Genomic DNA, 19,637 nt, shown 5'->3' with positions numbered 1-19,637 from the left:
GAAAACTTGGATGCCCCTGTTATAATGCAACCCAAATATCGCTCTATACGTTGACACACCACACAGTAAAGTCATGATGTTCCCAGTCCCACTAATTCATCGTAAAACCCTAAATATACCAGTTACACCATTTGATAAGGTCATAAGGTGGGTATTATCGTAGAAAATAGCAATTAATTATCTGTACACAGCACTTTGAGTGGGATTCCAGTACCATTACATCCATGGTGGAGTCCACAACAAAATTATGGCAGAACCTGGTGAAATTAGCGCGAAAGTTAGCGTGGAGTTTGGTCTATTTTGAATTACTAGGAAAAATAGCAAGCAAAAATTAGCTTTGCAAAAGAATTTGTCGCTGAGCAGTGGGCAATCCCTGGGCTTGGGCCACGGAACTCTAAAAAATGCTTGTGAACAGAAAAGGAAGGTGGTTTTGTGTGGATCATCAATGGTACAACATCCTAATTGCCACCAACACTCCCGCTACAAGTAATGGGTGACTCACCACTACCTGGATAATGGCTCCATCTTATCTCACAGCAACGGCACACAGCTAGAAATTCTTCTTTAGTTTTAAGGGTAGGCCTTGGAAATGAAGCATTTCCTCTCTTTCCTACTAGCCTTGCATATGTGCACTTTGTGCCTCTGCCTTGATGGCTGAGCGACTTGCAAATGTTTTTATTTCAACAGAAAATTTTCTATTTTATGTTCGACAGGGTAAATTATTCCTACTGCACCTTTCACTTATCACGAACCAGCTTAATTATTAATGCTTTTGTAGTGAAGATACCGTGGGATATTGCAGTCAAAGTTCATTCTGCCTCAAAGACGAAGAAAGTATATACAAGAATTGCATTCATGTTGTACGATGAATATAGCCCAACTTAGTCAGCAGAAAGCTAGCAACATATGAAGAACTCATATTGGAATTATTCCGGCGTTGACTTAAAGAATAATCTTAATTCACCTTCCCTCGCATGCATCTAGGCTTTGTGGCCATTTGTATTTCACACACAACAGCCATTATGGAATTTCAACTTTTTCTTTAAGTGGATAGGTCCCCTGCCATTCCCACTTTCTCTGCTTCATTTCCTTCCCCTCCATCCTTTCATTTCACCCCTTCCACCACTACCTACCCTCCCTCTCACTTGGGACTACACCAGGTTCTTTTGCGTGAGCTGCAACTTTGGAACGCACTGTGTCATATTCATTCTTTTTATGCACTTCACAGCTGTGTTTTGTAAGTTTTAAGAAAGAATTGTGAGAGAAGATACCTTAACATTAAAAATAGCATGGCTATCGTATAGAATCAAGACGCAAACTATAGAAAAGAAATCGATGCACCTAGGAAACAGATCAACCTAATTTTTATGCCTTAAAGCGTGGCAGATGGCTTTTATAGTACAGTACTAGAATGATAGATATCAACAAGTCCATGAAAATTTTTTCGTTAATCTAAATATATAGGATTTGCTTGTACTTTCTACAAATTGGCCAATACCATCTCTGTTTTAAAGTGCAAAGAAATATATTACTCATAAAACATACTGAAAAATTTTTATAACCACAGAACGGATGTGGAAATGAGATATACAAAGAAAAATTACTACATATTCAGAACCTCTCGACTGTATTTTTCCTACCACCATGTTAAAATCTCAATAAGATTCTAGCATGCAGGATGAGATGAGTGAATAGAGAATATGAATGACTGTATTAGAAAATAATAGTCTTAAAAAAAAAACAATGGAGAACAATTTAAACAAATGAAGAAATGTATTACCTGAGATGTTCGCATCACTCCCACTCGATCTCCTTCGACTAATTTGTTCAGATCAATACCATAGACATCAAGTATTGGTCGTCCATCTTTCAGGATGGAGTTTCCAGACAGCACCTGTAACAAATCATCACAAGTAAACTAAAAGGTAAAAAATCTGAATGACACTATAGAGAGTGAGAAGTTGAGATTGAATTTAATAATTACATCCCAAGCATAGATACTAAAAGAATCAATAATTTAATATTCGCAATTCTCCACATAATAATTTTATTTCCAGATTTTGCTTCATTCTAAATACCTATTATAAAATACATATCTACAATCCACCATTTCTTACCATGAACTTAGTGAAATGAGGAATGAAAAAGATGACGAATAAAAAGAGATTTAAAAAAATGCCTTTTCCAAAAACAGTATAAAATGCAGGATTAAGTGAAAAATAAGCTTTATGTCACTTGGGGAATAAAATGTGGGCACTGATAAGGTTTATTATAAATGAGTGTAGACAAGCCTATTAGGTGAGTAAGGATTGACATGAAATACATACTAATAACTAAACCTAAACAGCACCCCAGCTTAATAGAGTAGTTTCCTTCATCAAAGAAAACGAAAGGCATTGATTGCGATCCGTTACCCACCATTAGTGTATTCATAATACACAAATTATTTGGTTTTTGAAATACCGGTTTAGACGAATGGCATGGGTCAAAATTTATCCTCATTTGAAAAAGGCCAGATTGGCGCCCATGCGATTCCACTCCGCATGACGTCACAGGGACCTAGTTTCTACACGAGAGGATAGGAGTTATACATCGTCTGAGGTTACCAATGCATGCATGAGGCACAGAGCTCAGGGAAACATGTCTTAATAATCACCTATTAAAACTGGCTAAGTTCGGAAAGTTTTCTTCGTTTGATAAGGTATTAATAAACCTTTTTTAAGCCAAGCGCTACCAGACAGCAAGGTACTCAGCTATCCGCTAGCATCCTGCGACGTATCAGCGCTAAGCCTCGCCTCAAGGTCACCTTACCGGGCGGGAGGGGGAACCAGAAATACGACGTACGGAGATATTTCCCGGCATTCATACTTAAGCGTCGCGTTTTCGCACGCTTGAAAATTTTCACTTTTCATTTAATCGCGAAAAATAGATATTGTCATTTAAAAATCTAAAAGCGTGAAATACGTACTCCAGGAGTAATAATCTTTTGATTAAAGCAATAAAAAAATAATAGGAAACCACCCTATTCTCAGAGTGATGAAAAACTTATTATTTTTACTTTTTATTACACATTATAATGTTTTTGGAAATAGCATGCTATGTTATCATTTTGTTACATCATTACTTTCTACCTTTTCATGGTGAATCAGGTAATCGATTAAAACCACAGCTATTAAAGAAATCTCTGCCCAAACATTTATATCTAATGCAATCTTGAAAATTTAAAAGCATTTTTCCATACAGAAATTTGGTTAATTAATTAGAGCACAATGAAACAAAATTTCAAATGTCTGATTATTGAACATTGTATTGTCATCAAGAGTAAGCAAGTGTACAAAGTTTCACGCCTATCCAACAATGTGAAATGGGTTAAAATCAATCCATTTGTTTCTCTTGACCTCAATTATTTAATGATGAATTACTAGATGTCCGTGAAATTTGGGAGACACGATATCGTGAAATAACATGAAATCAGTAAATAAAAACGAAATTTCGCGTTTTTTGCGATTTCAGGGGAATTTGCGAAAAAATCACATCTTATGAGTCATAATCTATTAAAGCATAAGCCTCCATTGTTTAACGCTGCCGACGTTCATTTTCTCTATCTCATTACAATTCCAAGGTCAATTGGCTCGTTTAGTCTCGCGCATAATGCATCCGCGTAATATTTTGCCGGTAAATTTATCATATTTATCTTGAGTGTGGGTCTAATGTAACAATTCTGTTGACTTAAACACGGCCACTGACTGGGAACGGGCCGCCGTTCACGACACGGCCTACAGCGTGACAGAGTCGTCTTGTATGAAAGTGGCCTGAATTTCACGGCGTCGAGACGTGAACGGCGGCCGGCGAAAAGTCGCTTCGTCAGAAAGCGGCCTCAATGTAGCACTGCCTGTATTTCACGCCGTAGATGGCGCACCGCCGGGCCGGATTGAAATGGGTGCCGTGGTGACCACGGTGGCTGTCAACCGCCCTGTGCCGTCAACTGCGCAATTCGATTCATTTAAAGACATCCATTTACACGTATGGTTATTTGAAAACACGAAACGATCGCAGTTGGGGGAAGGGAAGAAAGGAACAGAAAGGATAGGAGGAGAGAGGGTTCTCCATGATAGCAAACATCTCGTCGGATATTCGGCTCTCCACTGTGCTTCAATGCAAAAAAAAAATCATTTCGGCATTTGCCAAATCAAATATCTAATTCTTCAGATGAGAAAGTGTCTCATTCTAGATGTTTCAGGATTGATAAATGTGGAATAATTATTCAAGTTTCTTTGAATCCGAATATTTTTAGCTATTTGTGCTTCTTTCACTGCCTTTCTTGACCGATTGGCAACAGCTGTAATCAAAACTAAGCAATGCTGCCTGCTCTAGCTGCTGTCCTACCTTCCCTAAACACCTGGATGAGGGGTATCAAAAGGGAGCCCACGACATGAAATATTTTGGCCAATAGGGTGGTTTCCTATTATTTTTTTATTGCCTAAATCGAAAGATTATTACTCCTGGAGTACACATTTCACGCTCTTAAATTTTCGAATGACGATACCTATTTTTCGCGATAAAACGAAAAGTCAAAATTTTAAAGCGCGTGAAAATGCGACGGCTAAGTAGGAATGACGGGAAAAGCCCGTGTGACGTATTTCTGGTTCCCACTGCCGCCCTGTGAGGTGACCTTGAGGCGAGCCTTGAGCGTTGATACAAAGCAGGCTGCTAGCAGGTAGCAGAGTACCCCGCTAGCAGGTAGCGCTTGGATTAAATAAGGATTATTAATACCTTATCAAACGAAGGAAACTTTCCGACCTTAGACAATTTTAATAAGTGATTATTAAGAGATGTTTCCTGGCCTTTTTCAAATGAGGTTAATGTTGACCATTGCCATTCCTCTAAACTGGGATTCTAAAACCAAATAATTTGTATATTATGAAAACCCTAATGGTGAGTAACGAATAGCAATTAATGCATTTCGTTTTCTTTGATGAAGGAAACTACCCTATTTGTAAGTTATAATACAGTACTATGTTTATACCATAGCTACCCAGCACTCAGTTTGAAAACACCATCGTGAGTGGTTGTGTTTTGCGGTTGGACTGTTTTTTTTATCCTGGTTCCAGCTTTAAATATCGAACGAAGGAAAGGAATTTTAAAAAGCTAGTGATACCACTCATACCAGGGCAAGTGAATTCAGCTCAGAATTTTATTGCAGAATTTGCTCAGTATTACTGAGCAAATTTTGCAATAAAAGATTTGAATTTGAAATATGTGACACGTTGTTTAAGCACATCAGTAGCGATACACATAAACGTGCGAAAGAAAGGGGACCCGCAAAAGGACAGCTATCGTTTGAACACACAGTCACTCAGTCAAAGAAAGCGAAGGAGGATCTTGTTGTTGCTACTACCGAAGCATTTTTAAAGGCTTTATTTAGTGTAGAGAAACTTAGCAATCCAAAAATTCTGGAAAGGCTCTCGAAGTATACACGTATATGGTAGTGGGGATTTGCCATTTGCCGATCGTATTCGCCAAGACTACATACTTGAACCATTCATACACCTCGCACCAATATTACTTGAACCATTTCCTTCATTTAGTTTTATCAGAAATTTTGTATAATCAAAATTGTGTTAAATGTTATGTGAATGCTTAATAAATGTACAAGTATTCCTGAAACGTGAACCATAAAATAATAAAATACCCATAAACATGGGAAAATTGTAGCATTACATAAACACCTCCAAGATTTTCTTAACACCGAAATCACATGGTTTTAAAACGAATTTTAGCAAAAAATAAAACCACTTTCACGGACCTCTAGGAATAACGTCTCATGCCTACTCTCCGAGACATAATTCATCATTAAAAATCAATTCCGTGATTCCATTGATCAAACAGATATAGCTAGTTAGGAAAAGGGGTGTAATAATACCTCGATATCCATTTGGTATTAAATACCTACTAATTGAGGATTTGGAAATTGATGCTGAATGGTTGAGCTGATTTGTGTATATTTCTCATATTTTTATTTCCCAAGACATGAACAGACAAAATTTATCCCACTCGTTCACTTGCATTCTGAACTTCTGCAGGCTCCATTAACCTCTTTTCAGTTTATCCTCGATATCAAAAATTTTGAGGGATCTTAGAAAAAGCACACGAATGATATTCATCAAACCTTAACCAATTCCTGAGTTTTTCACCACCCAGACTTGACAACAAAAATTAATGGCAGCTGAACAACCCCAATAGGACTGCAGAAATGATATCTTTTCCGAGCGTACAAATTTTTCGACAGGAAATTTGAGGAAAGATCTGAGGTTTTCCTGGCTAGGCAGAGATGGAGAACCTCACCCAGTGGGAAACCCGAAACAACTTCAACATCAGGAAATTTGAGGTTTTTTGCCTTGATGTTAAAGACAGCTGCATAGGCATTTTATATTAATTTCTACTTGAATTTCCTTATTACATAATATGGAGTAATGAGTAAAGTTGAATAAGCTATACAAGAAAAACTTCTGGGGGGTGGCAAAATGCATCAATTTTGCATACTTGAAGGTGGCCACTGCCTGCCACAGAGTCTGAACAGAGGTGGGTGAGAAGGGAGAGAAAAGTAGGAAGGAGAGAGGACAGGAAGGACTGACTGCTAAGCAATTCCTTTTCTACTGTGGTAGTATTATGGCAATTTCAAATAATTTATATATTTAAGTTTTCTTGGAAATTACAATAACTTATACCACTACTTTTTTAAAAAGTGCGACCCAGGTTTCGATGAATTATCATCATCTTCAGGTGAAAATTATGATACATTTTACTATATATTACTATTATTATGACCACTATTATTATTAATATATTATTCTGATAAATGAATATCTTTACCCATCCTTTTCCCCTATTCTGGCGTCCACTTTAAAATTCATCAGGTAACTAGGTAACAAGAATTAGATAAATGCATAGATCATGATTTGCACCTGAAAATGATGATAATTCATCGAAACCCCAGTCATGGTTTTTAAAAAAGAAGTGGTATAAGTAATAGTGTAATTTCCAAAAAAACTTATAATGGAATACCACATACTGGGTTCCTACTCTACCTGAATAATGAAATTCACGGCTTTTTCCAGGTTTTCACGGTTATTTTTCAGGTTTTCACGGTTTTTTTCAGGTTTTCACAGTCTCAATTTCGCTAAATTCACGGTCCGTTAATAAGCCAACAATAAGAAAATCACTGGCCGTATATCTACAGAAAATTAACGTACGCAACAAACGCCGTGAATGATAACACCGCAATGAAAAGTGATATCTGTTATGACGTGATCTATTGTTTGCAAAATTCAGGGCCGACTAAAGGACCAGCCCAACCGCGCTCTTGCCTGGACGCCGAATACCCTTCGGACCTTCTTCCGTCCGGACACCCGAGGTCCTTTTTTAATTCCTCGCCGAGAGATTGTTTTTTGCGCACGTTGTTATTACTGCACAGTAACCAAATTTCCCCCACCCCAATCTTTCTTATTTAACGGAAAATATTTTATTTAATTGTTTATAGAATATAATACATTGATTCTTTCTTATTTAACGGAAAATATTTTATGAAAATTGTTTATAGAACATAATAAATCGAAAAACAATTTCATACACCGGGTTAGCACGAATCTAAGACGAACATGATTCTAAGACTACCCTCCTTTTTTGGAACTCCACTCAGGGAAAAAAAAATTTTCCTAGTAATGATACGATTATAAAATGAATGAGGAAAAACGATCAATGCTTAATTTTTTTGCTAGGTTGCCTGCCTGCCTGCCTATGTCCCAGGAAACGCAGGATTTTAGCGAGTAATTATGATATTCATTAAAGGTTTCAAACAATATTTTAGATAGTAACAGGAATAGTAGTACTTTATCAAGACACATAGGTCATATTGTTGATTCGACTCATATATCTTTCAAAATTCTGAAGGAAAACGCCACCTCACTAAAAAAATGTTTGCTCTCCACTCGGCATTTAAACTGCTATTATGGATTTCAGTCTGATGTAAAAATTCTTATCCATCAAACACCATTTCCAGTACACGTATTCACGAGAGCAATGTGCATGTTGTGCCTAAAACAACCGCATTCGCCGGCGCAGTGACTGGTTGTGAGATGGATCACGAAGGCCAAAAATAGTCTATTACTTGAATTGTTCCTCTCTAATGAATATATTTTTAATATAATTGAGGTAGTGCGTAAAGGGTGAACAATGTTGCGTTAATCGTCAGCGGCACGCTCACCTGGATCTTCGCCTTCATATCTCTACTTGTTTTCTCCAGGTAGCTCACTCTACCCCCACCCCTACCGTCATGTGCTAGAGGACAACCCAAGGCGCTCTGGAATATTTACGCGCATCTAGCCCGGATTCTTTTCTTCATGTTCAATTATTTTCAGTCCATCTCTTAAAGTTCTCAATAGTTTCTTCGGAGGGGCCATGGTCGGAAGACGAATAAAATTAAACTAGTGAAAATGAAACCTGACTTTATTAAACCCACATGGAAAACACTCGGTGGTTTGAAGTCCAGCCACCCTGGAAAGTAGGGAACCACTCGTACGAGGTGAAGTTCGGAACTGATGCTATCGCGTACAGGGGTACGCAGAGCATACTGCAGAGGGCAAAGCGTGACCATATGACTGCGCCATGAAATTTTTTACCCTAAAGGTTAGCGATCTTCCAATCACAGGATTGAGGGTGTTGAATAAACGTTCAAATTTTTCGATACAAAGGCCATCTAGATTTAGTTTCGAAAGTGGTCGCTGCAGCCAGTGGGAAGCCTAATTGGGTGGAAGGGGGTCTAAGCAGTGACCGAGGGAGGGGAAACCATGCCAGTCCAGGAAAGTAAACAAGCTGATGAGAAGTGGTGTCATATTTCAGGAGGGGGGAGAGAAAAGGCATGTGCTGGGGAAGATGTTTTTTTTCTTCAGGCAACATTCGTTCCCAAGCTTTCCTGGCCCATGCGACGATGCTCGCCACAATGAATAGAAGTGCGCTCAGTACAAACGAAGTTGAATATTTCTGGGAAGGTATTATTATCAAGATTGAGAGATTTTTAAGGTTTTAGGACGAAATTCACGGCTTTTTCCAGGTTTTTTCACGGTAGACGAAATTCACGGCTAATTCACGGTTTTAAGGTTGTCACGGTTGAGTGGGAACCCTGCACATAGTTGGTAATGAGTAAGTGAATTTATACATTTCTGAAACAAATATTTTATACTGCATTACATATTCCATTCACAGCTTCATGGTTCAAATATTTCTGTTCAAGTTATGCTGAAGGTTCCTACAATGAATTAAGATTGCTATTCGAGAAATGAGTCTAACTAGGAACGTATTCCTGGATATCTTTATCTCACAATATGTAGAGGTTTTATAACTAAGATTCTGACCAACTGAAATCTTTCCACCTCATAAGCATCACAAATAAATCCCCAATCTAATGTAGTTCTTAAATAATCTGATTACTTCTCACAGTCAGTGCTATTTACACTGAAACACCAATACAAAATAACCGATTTACTTCCATGGTAAAATCCACATGTTAAGCAAATGCAATACAAAAACTAGTACAAGTAGCTGGAGACAATTACAGTTTAGGCTCTGTCAACTTCATTCTGGTTGGTCATGAAATGGAAGAGGAGTTACATCCTTCCCTAACCATGCAGAGTTGCCATTGCTCACCAGCCTAATTATAATAAGTATGCGTTAATTAGTAGAAAAAGCAAAGAAGCTTGCTATGACAGGGAAGGAATACAATGGGGTAGTCGCGAATGATTACAAGAGCAAGAAATGAAGTAACTTCCGCTAAAAATAGGAATCAGAGGTGATCAGCTGTTTCAGCTATGCGACTGTCATAAACCTATTAATACAGAAGTTGAAAAGACCAAAGATTGGCAGCATGCTATATGACACACGACTATGAGACACAAGTTCCAATTAGAGAGTTTAAACATGACATAAATTGAAATATTCTTCTTTCAATGCCTATACTTCGATCGTGATGATGACAGTGAAGTTGAAGAATATGATCAAGTGTCTCTCGTGCACAACTAATTCCACAAGGAAGATACAGCAAACATGTACAAACCATTGCTAGGGGACCTTTCTATGTCGAGTGGCAGTGCACCCAGCATGTAATTCTTTCGACTCCAATAGCAGAGGTATTAAAAATATTGTTTATAATACAAAGCAGACCTTTAGTTGGGGCAGAAAGAAATAGATCCACGAATCACCTATATCAACTAGTTCCCATCACACCACCAGCACTGTTGTAGTCAAATTTAGATAGAGAAATTCCCAAACTTTACGTGTCATTAGAAAGCAAAATGAATTGTTACCTACTCTTCTCTCAGCACTACATATTCCTAGGACCTCAATTTCCAGTATTTGCGATGAGGGGACCAATAACGTGCACGCCGAGTATGTACCTCTTTGAACAATGATAGAACGTTTTCATCGTGAACTCCTATCTTTCTTCATCATACACACGCGTTTCCCTTACTATCACGATTTTAATGGAGAATGATTGCATCAAAAAATTCAGCTTCATTAAAACAATGTGAACAAAACCGTAAAGAACCACTCATCAAATTCATTTCATGGAGAAAAACTGTATTGACGTTACACCTAGCTGTATTGCAATCTTTTGTTTACTACAGAGGACTTTTTACCATGCCACAACAATAATTCGTTTTTAACACATGGTGCTGTGACCTACGGATGATGAGCACCGCGGTTAGTTAATAGTAAGAGAACTAAGCCAAAATCATTACGATCTGTAAAGTGGTATGTCCTCTCCACCGATTAAGACAGAAATAAATTTCAGTTCTCACCCAGGAGCCATCTCTCAGATCGGTGGCACTCGAGTTGAATTCCAGGGAACTCGGTTCGCATGCTGTGACGCCGATTTCTAAACTGCCGCTCCAGGAGTTTATCTGTAATTAAAGGAAGGTGTGTCGATAAAAGTAATGAGAAGAGGGGGTGGGATGGTGAGACTAGTATTTACGTTAAGTCAGGGCGTAGGGGCTAGGCGGTGCCGTAAGTTTTTCAAAATTTCCACCCACTCTTATGCTTAAATGAAATAAATTCAAAATAACATAAGAAATGACACCAATGTAGACTTAATAGAAGACCTGTCAAGCTATTGTTTACCAAAGCGACAGGAGCAATCATTGACTTCAAATGCAATCGAGCACTAAGAAGGGTTGTGCGGATATTGCTTGAGAGTCATGCAATAATTTTAAGGCCATAGCCAGTCCTATAAACACTAATAATAGCATCCAATTGAGGTCGGTATTATCACCTTCTTGTCAATCCTAACTTCAAATAACTGATTGTCCACTAATGGTTCACTACTAAGCACCAATCCGTAATTGAATTCTGCGAAATTTCTCGTCGCTGTTTTATTTCCGTTTGTTAATGTAACGCGTTCTCCACACCTCCTTTGAAACATAGCAACCATATTCTACCATGAAACAACTCCATGAAACATGGACGGTCTTTTAATATTCTGGAAATCACCTGTGCTGCCACCTTGTGAGGCTACAGGGCTACAGCTAGCTGCAGCTATAACATGGAAGAAGCGCCAAAGTTAAACCTTCTGGGTGCATATTAAAATTTCCTTATCATACACACCGACGAGGATCATGTTTATCTCGCAGAAAAAAATAAATTGTATGTAGAATAAAAAGAAAAAATAGCTATTGCTATGTTTACCATCGCTATTACCAGAGAAGGGTTTTCTTGATCTCATATTAGTACATATATTGATTATCTCATTCCATTTGAAGTTTTTCAATAAATTCTCTGCGTTGATTTAAACTATATATAATGCTTTGCTCGTGTAGATATTTTCATTTATTATATATGTCAGGCATAGTATTTCCCATCTTATTTTCAGTATTTCCCAAATCTTCCCTAGTTTTCAACGATTTTTCTTTTTTTTCTCCGTATTTATTCATATTTTATTACCTTGTAGTTGTAAATCTCTGGGTACACTATGCGGCCACATCACCATCAAAATCTGATTTGCGTTCAAAAATATGCAAAGGCTTCTTTTGTTATTGATATGCTATCAACTTATATCTTTGCTGAGAAATAAAAAATAATACTTATTCTTCTTCGGGGGATATTGCATATACATCAGGGTTGGCCGAAAAATGACTTGTTTTGAAGATCATGTTTGATACAATTCTATTTTTTTAAAGGCAAAGTAGATTAGAATAGAACTAATTTTTTTAAGTGCGGGCATGAATTAAATTGGTATGAATTAAAATAAAAATTGGTTTCTAAAATTACGTTAAAGCCATCGGTAATCACTTCCAAGTCACCGTGCGATAAGAATTTGAACCCTCGAACCTTTTTTCGGAGCGTGGTACTTCAGACACAATCCCGTATCAACAAATTAAAAAATTTACGATATTTAAGGCATCATATATAATGAGAATTATTTCTCTCTGAAGGAATCAGCGAGGCATTAAAATAGAGATTACATGTGAAAAAGTAGTTTATTTACCGCAATACCTCCCAGTGTAAGGGGCTCGGGGATTCTCCTCCGGAAATAAAAAAATTCAAGTTGATAACTAGTCGGGAAGTGCATTTAAATTAAGTTGCAAGATTTCACCCGAAAAAGATGACAAACAACAAAGCGAGTTTATAAAAACGTTATAAAACAAATGCGCGTCCACATTATGTCCGCAATAAAAACTGGACGCAAAGGCTCAAATATTATATCGACTTCAAGACAACTACGAAATTGCTAATAAACAGCATAAAATGTGATTTATACTATGATCTTACTAATCTAAAATACTTGTTTTACTTAAATAAAAATAATTAAAGAATTTTTTTTTAATATTTGATAAAATTTTTATAAATCTAGCGCAACGAAGTGTAGATTAACGCATTTACACTGAAAAAACGCATTATAATTTCACATGAGATTAAAATCTATAGAAGGAGGAGGTCGATCCAATTCTCACGATGACTCATTAAGGGGAGAGGGTGGGTCCAAAAATGGCCAAAATCACCACATCTATAAAATATACAGCCCGATCCCGACGTGCTGGAAGTACGAAATTTTTACCGAAGGTGGGGGAAGAAAAATGATTGGGGGGGGGGAAGTCCGAAAACCCTGACTTTCCCCCAGAACCCCCCGAAAAATTCAAAATGGCAGAAAATTCGAATTTTCGGTACCTTCCGACACGGGAGCGCCTTCTGCTACCTTACGGTTCCACATATGGGAATTCTTGCTTCAGGTTGAGAAACAAGAATTTTGACGTCAAATTTATCTCCTTGTGTCGATTAAATCCTTCCCTACGACTCTTCAAAGTTGGAGAAAAATTCAATTTTTCGTGATTTTTTTGTGTATCTCCTACACCCGATCGGCTATTGCTCCTGAACCGTACCATTGCCGGGAATATTGTTCAATTATTATGAAGGAAGAATAATGAGGCTTACGAATCCAATTAGTTTTGATCCGCTTTGCAAATAAACAGTATCCACAAAAAATCGTCAAAATTAGCATTTCTATTTCTTCAAAAATCGACTCTTCCATGTCTTCCGGCACGCGATCAGCCACTTCTCCTCCACTATTCCTTATCTGCGAATGTTTTATGCAGATAATGAAACTAGAAGGATGAGGCTTCCGTTTGACGTCAATTTAATCTCGATCAGTCAAACATAACCAGCTCAATGATTCGTCAAATTTGGTGATGAGTCGAATCCATTCCCCAGCTCCTACAACGTTTGGTAACTTACAACACATCCGCCGTGAAGTTTGCATCCCACCAACGCACAATTTTTTTTTGTTCTTCTCGACGAGGTAGGGACACCAAATTCACGTGTGTGATGTCTTGTACGTTCCCATGTGTGCCACTATCTGGAGAACGCGGAATGTTTAATTTAAACGGGTGCGATCGTCGAAAAACCATGCTTGCACTACAGCTAGAGAGCCGGCATTTTTAGTGAGGGCGGGGTATTAGCATAGGTATTAGCGAGGATATTGGTATTAGACACAACACGGGAAAAGCTCCTAAAACCCCCGATAACCCCCTGGAAGCCCCCTAAAAAAATTAAAGTTAGTTAATGAGTCGCATTTTTCAGCTACCTATCATTCTACATGTATTGTTTTAATTTATTCAGAAATGCAAGGGAATAGGCTTTCTTTCGTCGTCAATTTCATTTCTCCAGGGCTATTGACGGATCCTTAATAAAACTTAAGTTTTGTAATGTAGATTTCTTCATAAAATAGTAGAGGCAAAGAGACGGTTCTCGGGTACGGAAACTTCAACGCGTTTTTTTAAGCACTTCCCGACAAGGTACTGCCACGAAATTTACGTGAGTGATGCCTTATTAGTGCGCCTATGCACCGCTACGTGGAGAACGCGGAATGTGCAATGACGCCAATTTCTGGTTCTTTTCGCACATTTCCGCCGCAATACCCTGCCTCTATGACTCATTGCTACGGAGTTCATGTAAACGATAGTGAACGTAGGCAGTACTCACATAAGAACCCCCTTAACCCCCTGGACCCCCTTCGAAAAATTAAAATAAGCTAATGAGCCGCCTTCTTGGGTACTATGCGTCTATATTCCGCCGCATTTTTCTACCCCTTGCACTGATCGCTATCGAATCCATGACCGACATGGAAGATAGCTGGTAGTACATAATGCTTGATGAGGAGGGAAAAACCCTGACGGCGAAGCCGCCCCATATCGGGGAACGGCAAAGCCGTCCCGAGGAGTCGTGGGCGCGGGAGGCTCCGGAAACCCTCGGGCGGCGGAGCCGCCATCCTATGAGGAACGGCGATGCCGTTCCGAGGACGACGTAGAGGAGCCGCATGGGGGCTAACTCCATCCCTGGGCAGCGAAGCGCTTTAGAACGAAGAACGGCGAATCCGTTGTGAGGATCAAGGGGCGCAGCCGCGGGGGGCATCTTTAACCCCTGGGCGGCAAACAAACAACGGCGAAGCAGTTCCGAGATGACATTTCCGTCTAGGCGACGAAGCCGACCCCTGACGAGGAACGGCGACGCCGTTCCGAGGACCAATCAGGGTACCCGCAAGGGGGTACCTAACCCCTGGGCGGCGAAGCCGCTCCATAACGAGGAACGGCGCTGAGCGGCGCAGCGGTCTCCAAAACGAAGGTATGGGAAGCCGTGGGTGGCGACTCACGCCTCCGATCGAGCATTTAACCGACATCGACGGCGAAGCCGTCCGGGGGGGGGGGGGGATTCTTGGGGTCGAGGCCCCCTAAAGAGCGCGCGCAGCGCGGCGAGTCTAATTAATATACGCCCCCCACCGAAGCAATCTTCCTGGAGTGAAGCTTTGTACCTCCTACTGTACAAGGTGTTCTGACCTTTTGGGTCCTAAGCAGGCAGACGGACCACACGACTGTTCAACTGCGAGTAATCTCGCAGACTCGTCATCCGTCCACAGTTCGTCTTGCTTCTGGGCGTTTCAGTTTCCCTCAATTTTCCGTTTTTCATAGCGAATGAGAACTTCTCTGAATTCATCTTCATAATATTGTAAAATAAGCTTTGAATATCGTAAATTCTTACCACAGGCACCAAGTGCCTTCGTGTAATACATACATCTTTCTTCGTCTCATTACGTTTCACCCAAGTAAAAATTCTAGCTAGAAATTGGACGCCTATGTGGAATAGAATGACGAAAGTCGTTGTATCTGCAAAAATGTTGTTCAAAACGCGATTCATGAACTTTGGAAGCGATTAAATTCTAGATTATGGAACATTTTTGTATTATCTTTGCTTGTTTACTCCAAATACATGCTGTTTCCTAAATAATCTTACTGAATTTTATTAGGTTCCTTATAAATCTTGTTGGATGTACTTACATGGGCCCTGCATAAAATTCTTGTTCGAAGTTTAATCAGGGCGGGAAATGAATTTAGGAAAATAATATTTTACAAAAAAAAATCACCGCAATATAACGTGTATAAATTAATGGAAAAGTGATGGTGTTAACATCATGGTGACGACACAGTATTCTACCGATACACACGATACAATTAATTTGCGTCATTACGAATGGAGGCCACTAACCTCAGCTCTGACCTCAGCAACTAGACAGCGCACCAAGCATGCACACGAAAGAAAAGGTTAACACTGCGAATGAGGCTGGAATCTGGCACGCACAAGGAAAGATCAAAGAAGCAAAGTAATGGATCGACCGGAGATTGTTGATTATATCATCGTTATGGGTCCTCCCTATTGATACTATCTATGCATGAATAGTAATTTTTCAGCGACTTAGTACGTCAGTCAGTCGGTCTGTATCCATTTTATTGTGTTAATCAGCTAGGAATTAAGGCTGTGGGGGGGGGGGGGGGCAACTAATACCGGGGTGTATGGGGGTATGGAATACCCACCAGGATAAGCGGTAGGTGCGAATTAATAAATTGCGGAATTTTGAGATAAATGGCTTAAAATTGTGAGTTTTACGGCTTTCGAAGGGATGTTTTATTAATCTTTACGCTATTCTATTAGTAATATCAATCCAATTAAGTAAAATGGATTAAACCTAAAAATTTCTCTGAGCTGTGGGGGGGTTTTATCCCCCAAACGCCCCCCCTCCGCTCCGCCACTGGTATCCAGAACTCAAGTCCTCCAGTGGCACAAGAATTTCCTAGGCGGTCGCAATGACGTCCACGACGAACAGTGCGCCGGACGTCAATCAACCAGTCACACGGACCCAAATTTCTATTTTAGGGACCGAACACTGCAAGTGTGGGTTGAAAGAGACCGATTTCCTAAATATTTTGTTGGCAATTAATAAATGCATTTATCTTAGAATTAGCATCAGTTTTTTCTGACTTAAGCAAATATATCGCCAAGCATTATGCATAGTACAAGTTGTCGATGGGTTCTTGACTTGCACGACGGAAAACACATAAATAGGGTGGTTTCCTATTATTTTTTTATTGCCTGAATTGAAAGATTATTACTCCTGGAGTACGTATTTTACGCTTTTAGATTTTTAAATGACGGTATCTGTTTTTCGCGATTAAATGAAAAGTGAAAATTTTCAAGCGCGCGAAAACGCAACGGCTAAGTACGAATGCCGGGAAATCTCCGTGTGACGTCGTTCTGGTTCCCACTGCCGCAAATGAGGTGACCTTGGGGCGAGGCTTTGAGCACTGATACGACGCAGGATGCTAGCATGTAGCTGAGTACCCTGCTAGCTAATAGCGCTTGGCTTATAAAAGGATTATTAATACCTTATCAAACGAAGGAAACTTTCCGACCTTAGGCAGTTTTAATAGGTGATTATTAAGACATGTTTCCCTGAGCTCTGTGCCTCATGCATGCATTGGTAATCTCAGACGATATAAAACTCCTATCTACTCGTATAGAAACTAGGTTCCTGTGACGTCAGGGCATGGGCGCCAATCTGGTCATTTTCAAATGCGGTTAAAATTGACCATTGCCATTCGTCTGAACTGGGATTTTTAAAACCAAATAATTTGTGTATTATGAATACACTGATGGTGGGTAACGAATCGCAATCAATGCCTTTCGTTTTCTTTGATGAAGGAAACTACCCTATTACAAAAAATTGAAAATTTTGGTAATAGAACAGGGATGTAAATCAGCACGCTGGTACTCGATGCGTAATTTATGACATGACAAGATCTATCAAGCATTACTTTTTTTACATAATTTTAGGCCGCCGTAACGTTAGTTGAAATATGTCGCAGCATGTGTGCATTTGATTCCAAATATGCCACCATACCACCTTGTTTGGACGCAGTCGGGGGTTGTGGGATCCCAGAGCGCAACAGTAGTAGCTACGGCCCTGAACGCGTTCGCTACGAGGGCGGAGCAGTGGCGTAGCCAGGAATTTCGTTCGGGGGGGTCCAAAACCAGGGGGGAAAATTTTTGAAAAACCGGGCACTAAGTAATGAGTTTTAAACTAATGTTAAGAATTTTGATAATCGAAAAAACTTTTTGTAAATTCCTGATTTTTCAATATTGTTTTCTTCTATGAAGGACAATAATTTTGTTTTTATATTTCGGGGGGGGGGGGGGGGGGGGGGGGGGGGGGGTCCGGACCCCCCACCTGGCTACGCCACTGGGGCGGAGTTGTTATTCGGAAAATTCTTTGAGGCCCCTTCATGCCCTAGCACTCGCTGCCGCTGAAGCAATCCGTTGTACTAGGGGCGTGTTGCTATGAGGCATTAAAGCAAAAATTTGGGTGCCCTACCAAGTCGCTCACGCAGTCAGGGAGGTTTACGTAGCGAATGCGAATCGCGCCCTAGCGCTCACTCCTCCTTAATGAACCCATGTCTTCAAACGTACCTTCTATCGGCCGCTTTGCGAGCTCTTCTTCACAACACTTGTCGGGACAAGCGATGTTTAGTTGGTCGGGAAAAAGAACTTATTGGCGGCTTAGCGATGTCGATGATAACACTTCTAATGATTATTTGGGATGAGGTTATGCGGCGGCGTCTAGAGTTCGTGGTTTAAATTCCCGGCTGGAACTTTATTCTTGGTTAAATGACAAGTGCTTTTTGGCTGTTTTAAATTTAAAAAGTAGCTAAATGATCAAAACTCCTATCGTTAAAAAAAATCGCAAAAAAGTCAAAAACATTAAAATTCACGTATGTATTGAAAATGTGCCAAACATCGCGAAAAACTGCAAAGAAAATCAAGGAGGCCTAGTTATGTGGATGCAATTCAGTAAATTTCGAAGGTGTGTGAAGAGCTCTCCCCAGACTTAGCCAACGGGAATGGTAAGATCCCACATCAAGGATAGGAGGTGGAGGCCAGTTAATTTCCATCTCGCACTTAGAAAATTTTCAGAATGCTTCACTCATGATTTGACTCACATGAGTCATTTGATGAGACATGACTCGTTTGACTCACATATTGAATTTACCGGGTCACTTTTCTATTTGTCAAGGTAGCAGTAGTAGCAGCACTTATTTCACAGGAGACTCGAGAAGATGCTGGTTTTGTTTCTTTTACCATTTCGTTTCTTTACCGTTTGGGGTGCTTTTCATTCGTTTACCGTGATTGGCCGCAGAGAGGTGCTGACAATCAATCGTATCCATTACAGCTCACCATGGGTGTGGCTTCTCGTTTACCGCTGTAGATATTATTTTTTGCAAGTTAGAGTCGTGGATTTAGTTTATTTTGCTTTAGTGAAAAGGCCTTATCCGCCGTTTTTTGATGTGCTGTCCACTGGATGTGCTGTGGACTGCGGAAGTAAAAAGAGGCACAACAAGAATTTGGGCATGCGGAACAAAAGCTGTTTCAAAGCAAGTGTTGATTCCATTGACCTTGAATATATATATTCAAGGTCTATGGTTGATTCATGGCCATGGGGAAAATTTGATTATGAATCAAGGTTGACGCTTCGAGGATAATGAAGATTTGCAGCGAGTGAGCTTGGCTTAAGTCATATTATAGTGGGGTGGTGGTACTGTCAGGGGCGTATCCAGGTTTATTTTCTGGAGGGGGACACAAGGATCTCACAGATCTTTTCATATTTGAGATTAAAAACAAAATATAACAATTTCTGTTGAACATATTCACTTTATTTTGACATGAAAGTTATTAATATTAAATTAAATGATTGAGGCTCTGCAATTTAT

At 39.6% G+C, this 19,637-nt stretch overlaps 1 protein-coding gene across 2 annotated transcripts in view; it reads right to left on the bottom strand.

The window, feature by feature from the left end:
* The window catches only part of LOC124163443 (neuralized-like protein 4), a 55,283-nt gene extending 43,775 nt beyond the window's left edge, over window positions 1-11,508 (bottom strand). For both annotated transcript variants that reach the window (XM_046540359.1, XM_046540360.1), the window contains exons 1-3: window positions 11,324-11,508; window positions 10,854-10,955; window positions 1,781-1,894 (exon numbers count right to left, since the gene is read on the bottom strand). In XM_046540359.1, the coding sequence (XP_046396315.1) occupies window positions 1,781-1,894; window positions 10,854-10,955; window positions 11,324-11,482 (375 nt within the window). In that variant the 5' untranslated portion in view covers window positions 11,483-11,508. The remainder of the gene's footprint in view (window positions 1-1,780; window positions 1,895-10,853; window positions 10,956-11,323) is intronic.
* Between the last annotated feature and the right edge of the window lie 8,129 nt (window positions 11,509-19,637).

Source organism: Ischnura elegans, chromosome 8 (genome assembly GCF_921293095.1).
Source record: "Ischnura elegans chromosome 8, ioIscEleg1.1, whole genome shotgun sequence".
Classification (NCBI taxonomy): Eukaryota; Metazoa; Arthropoda; class Insecta; order Odonata; family Coenagrionidae; genus Ischnura; species Ischnura elegans.
Note: the sequence above shows the minus strand (reverse complement) of the source record. Positions and strands in the feature narration are given on the sequence as shown.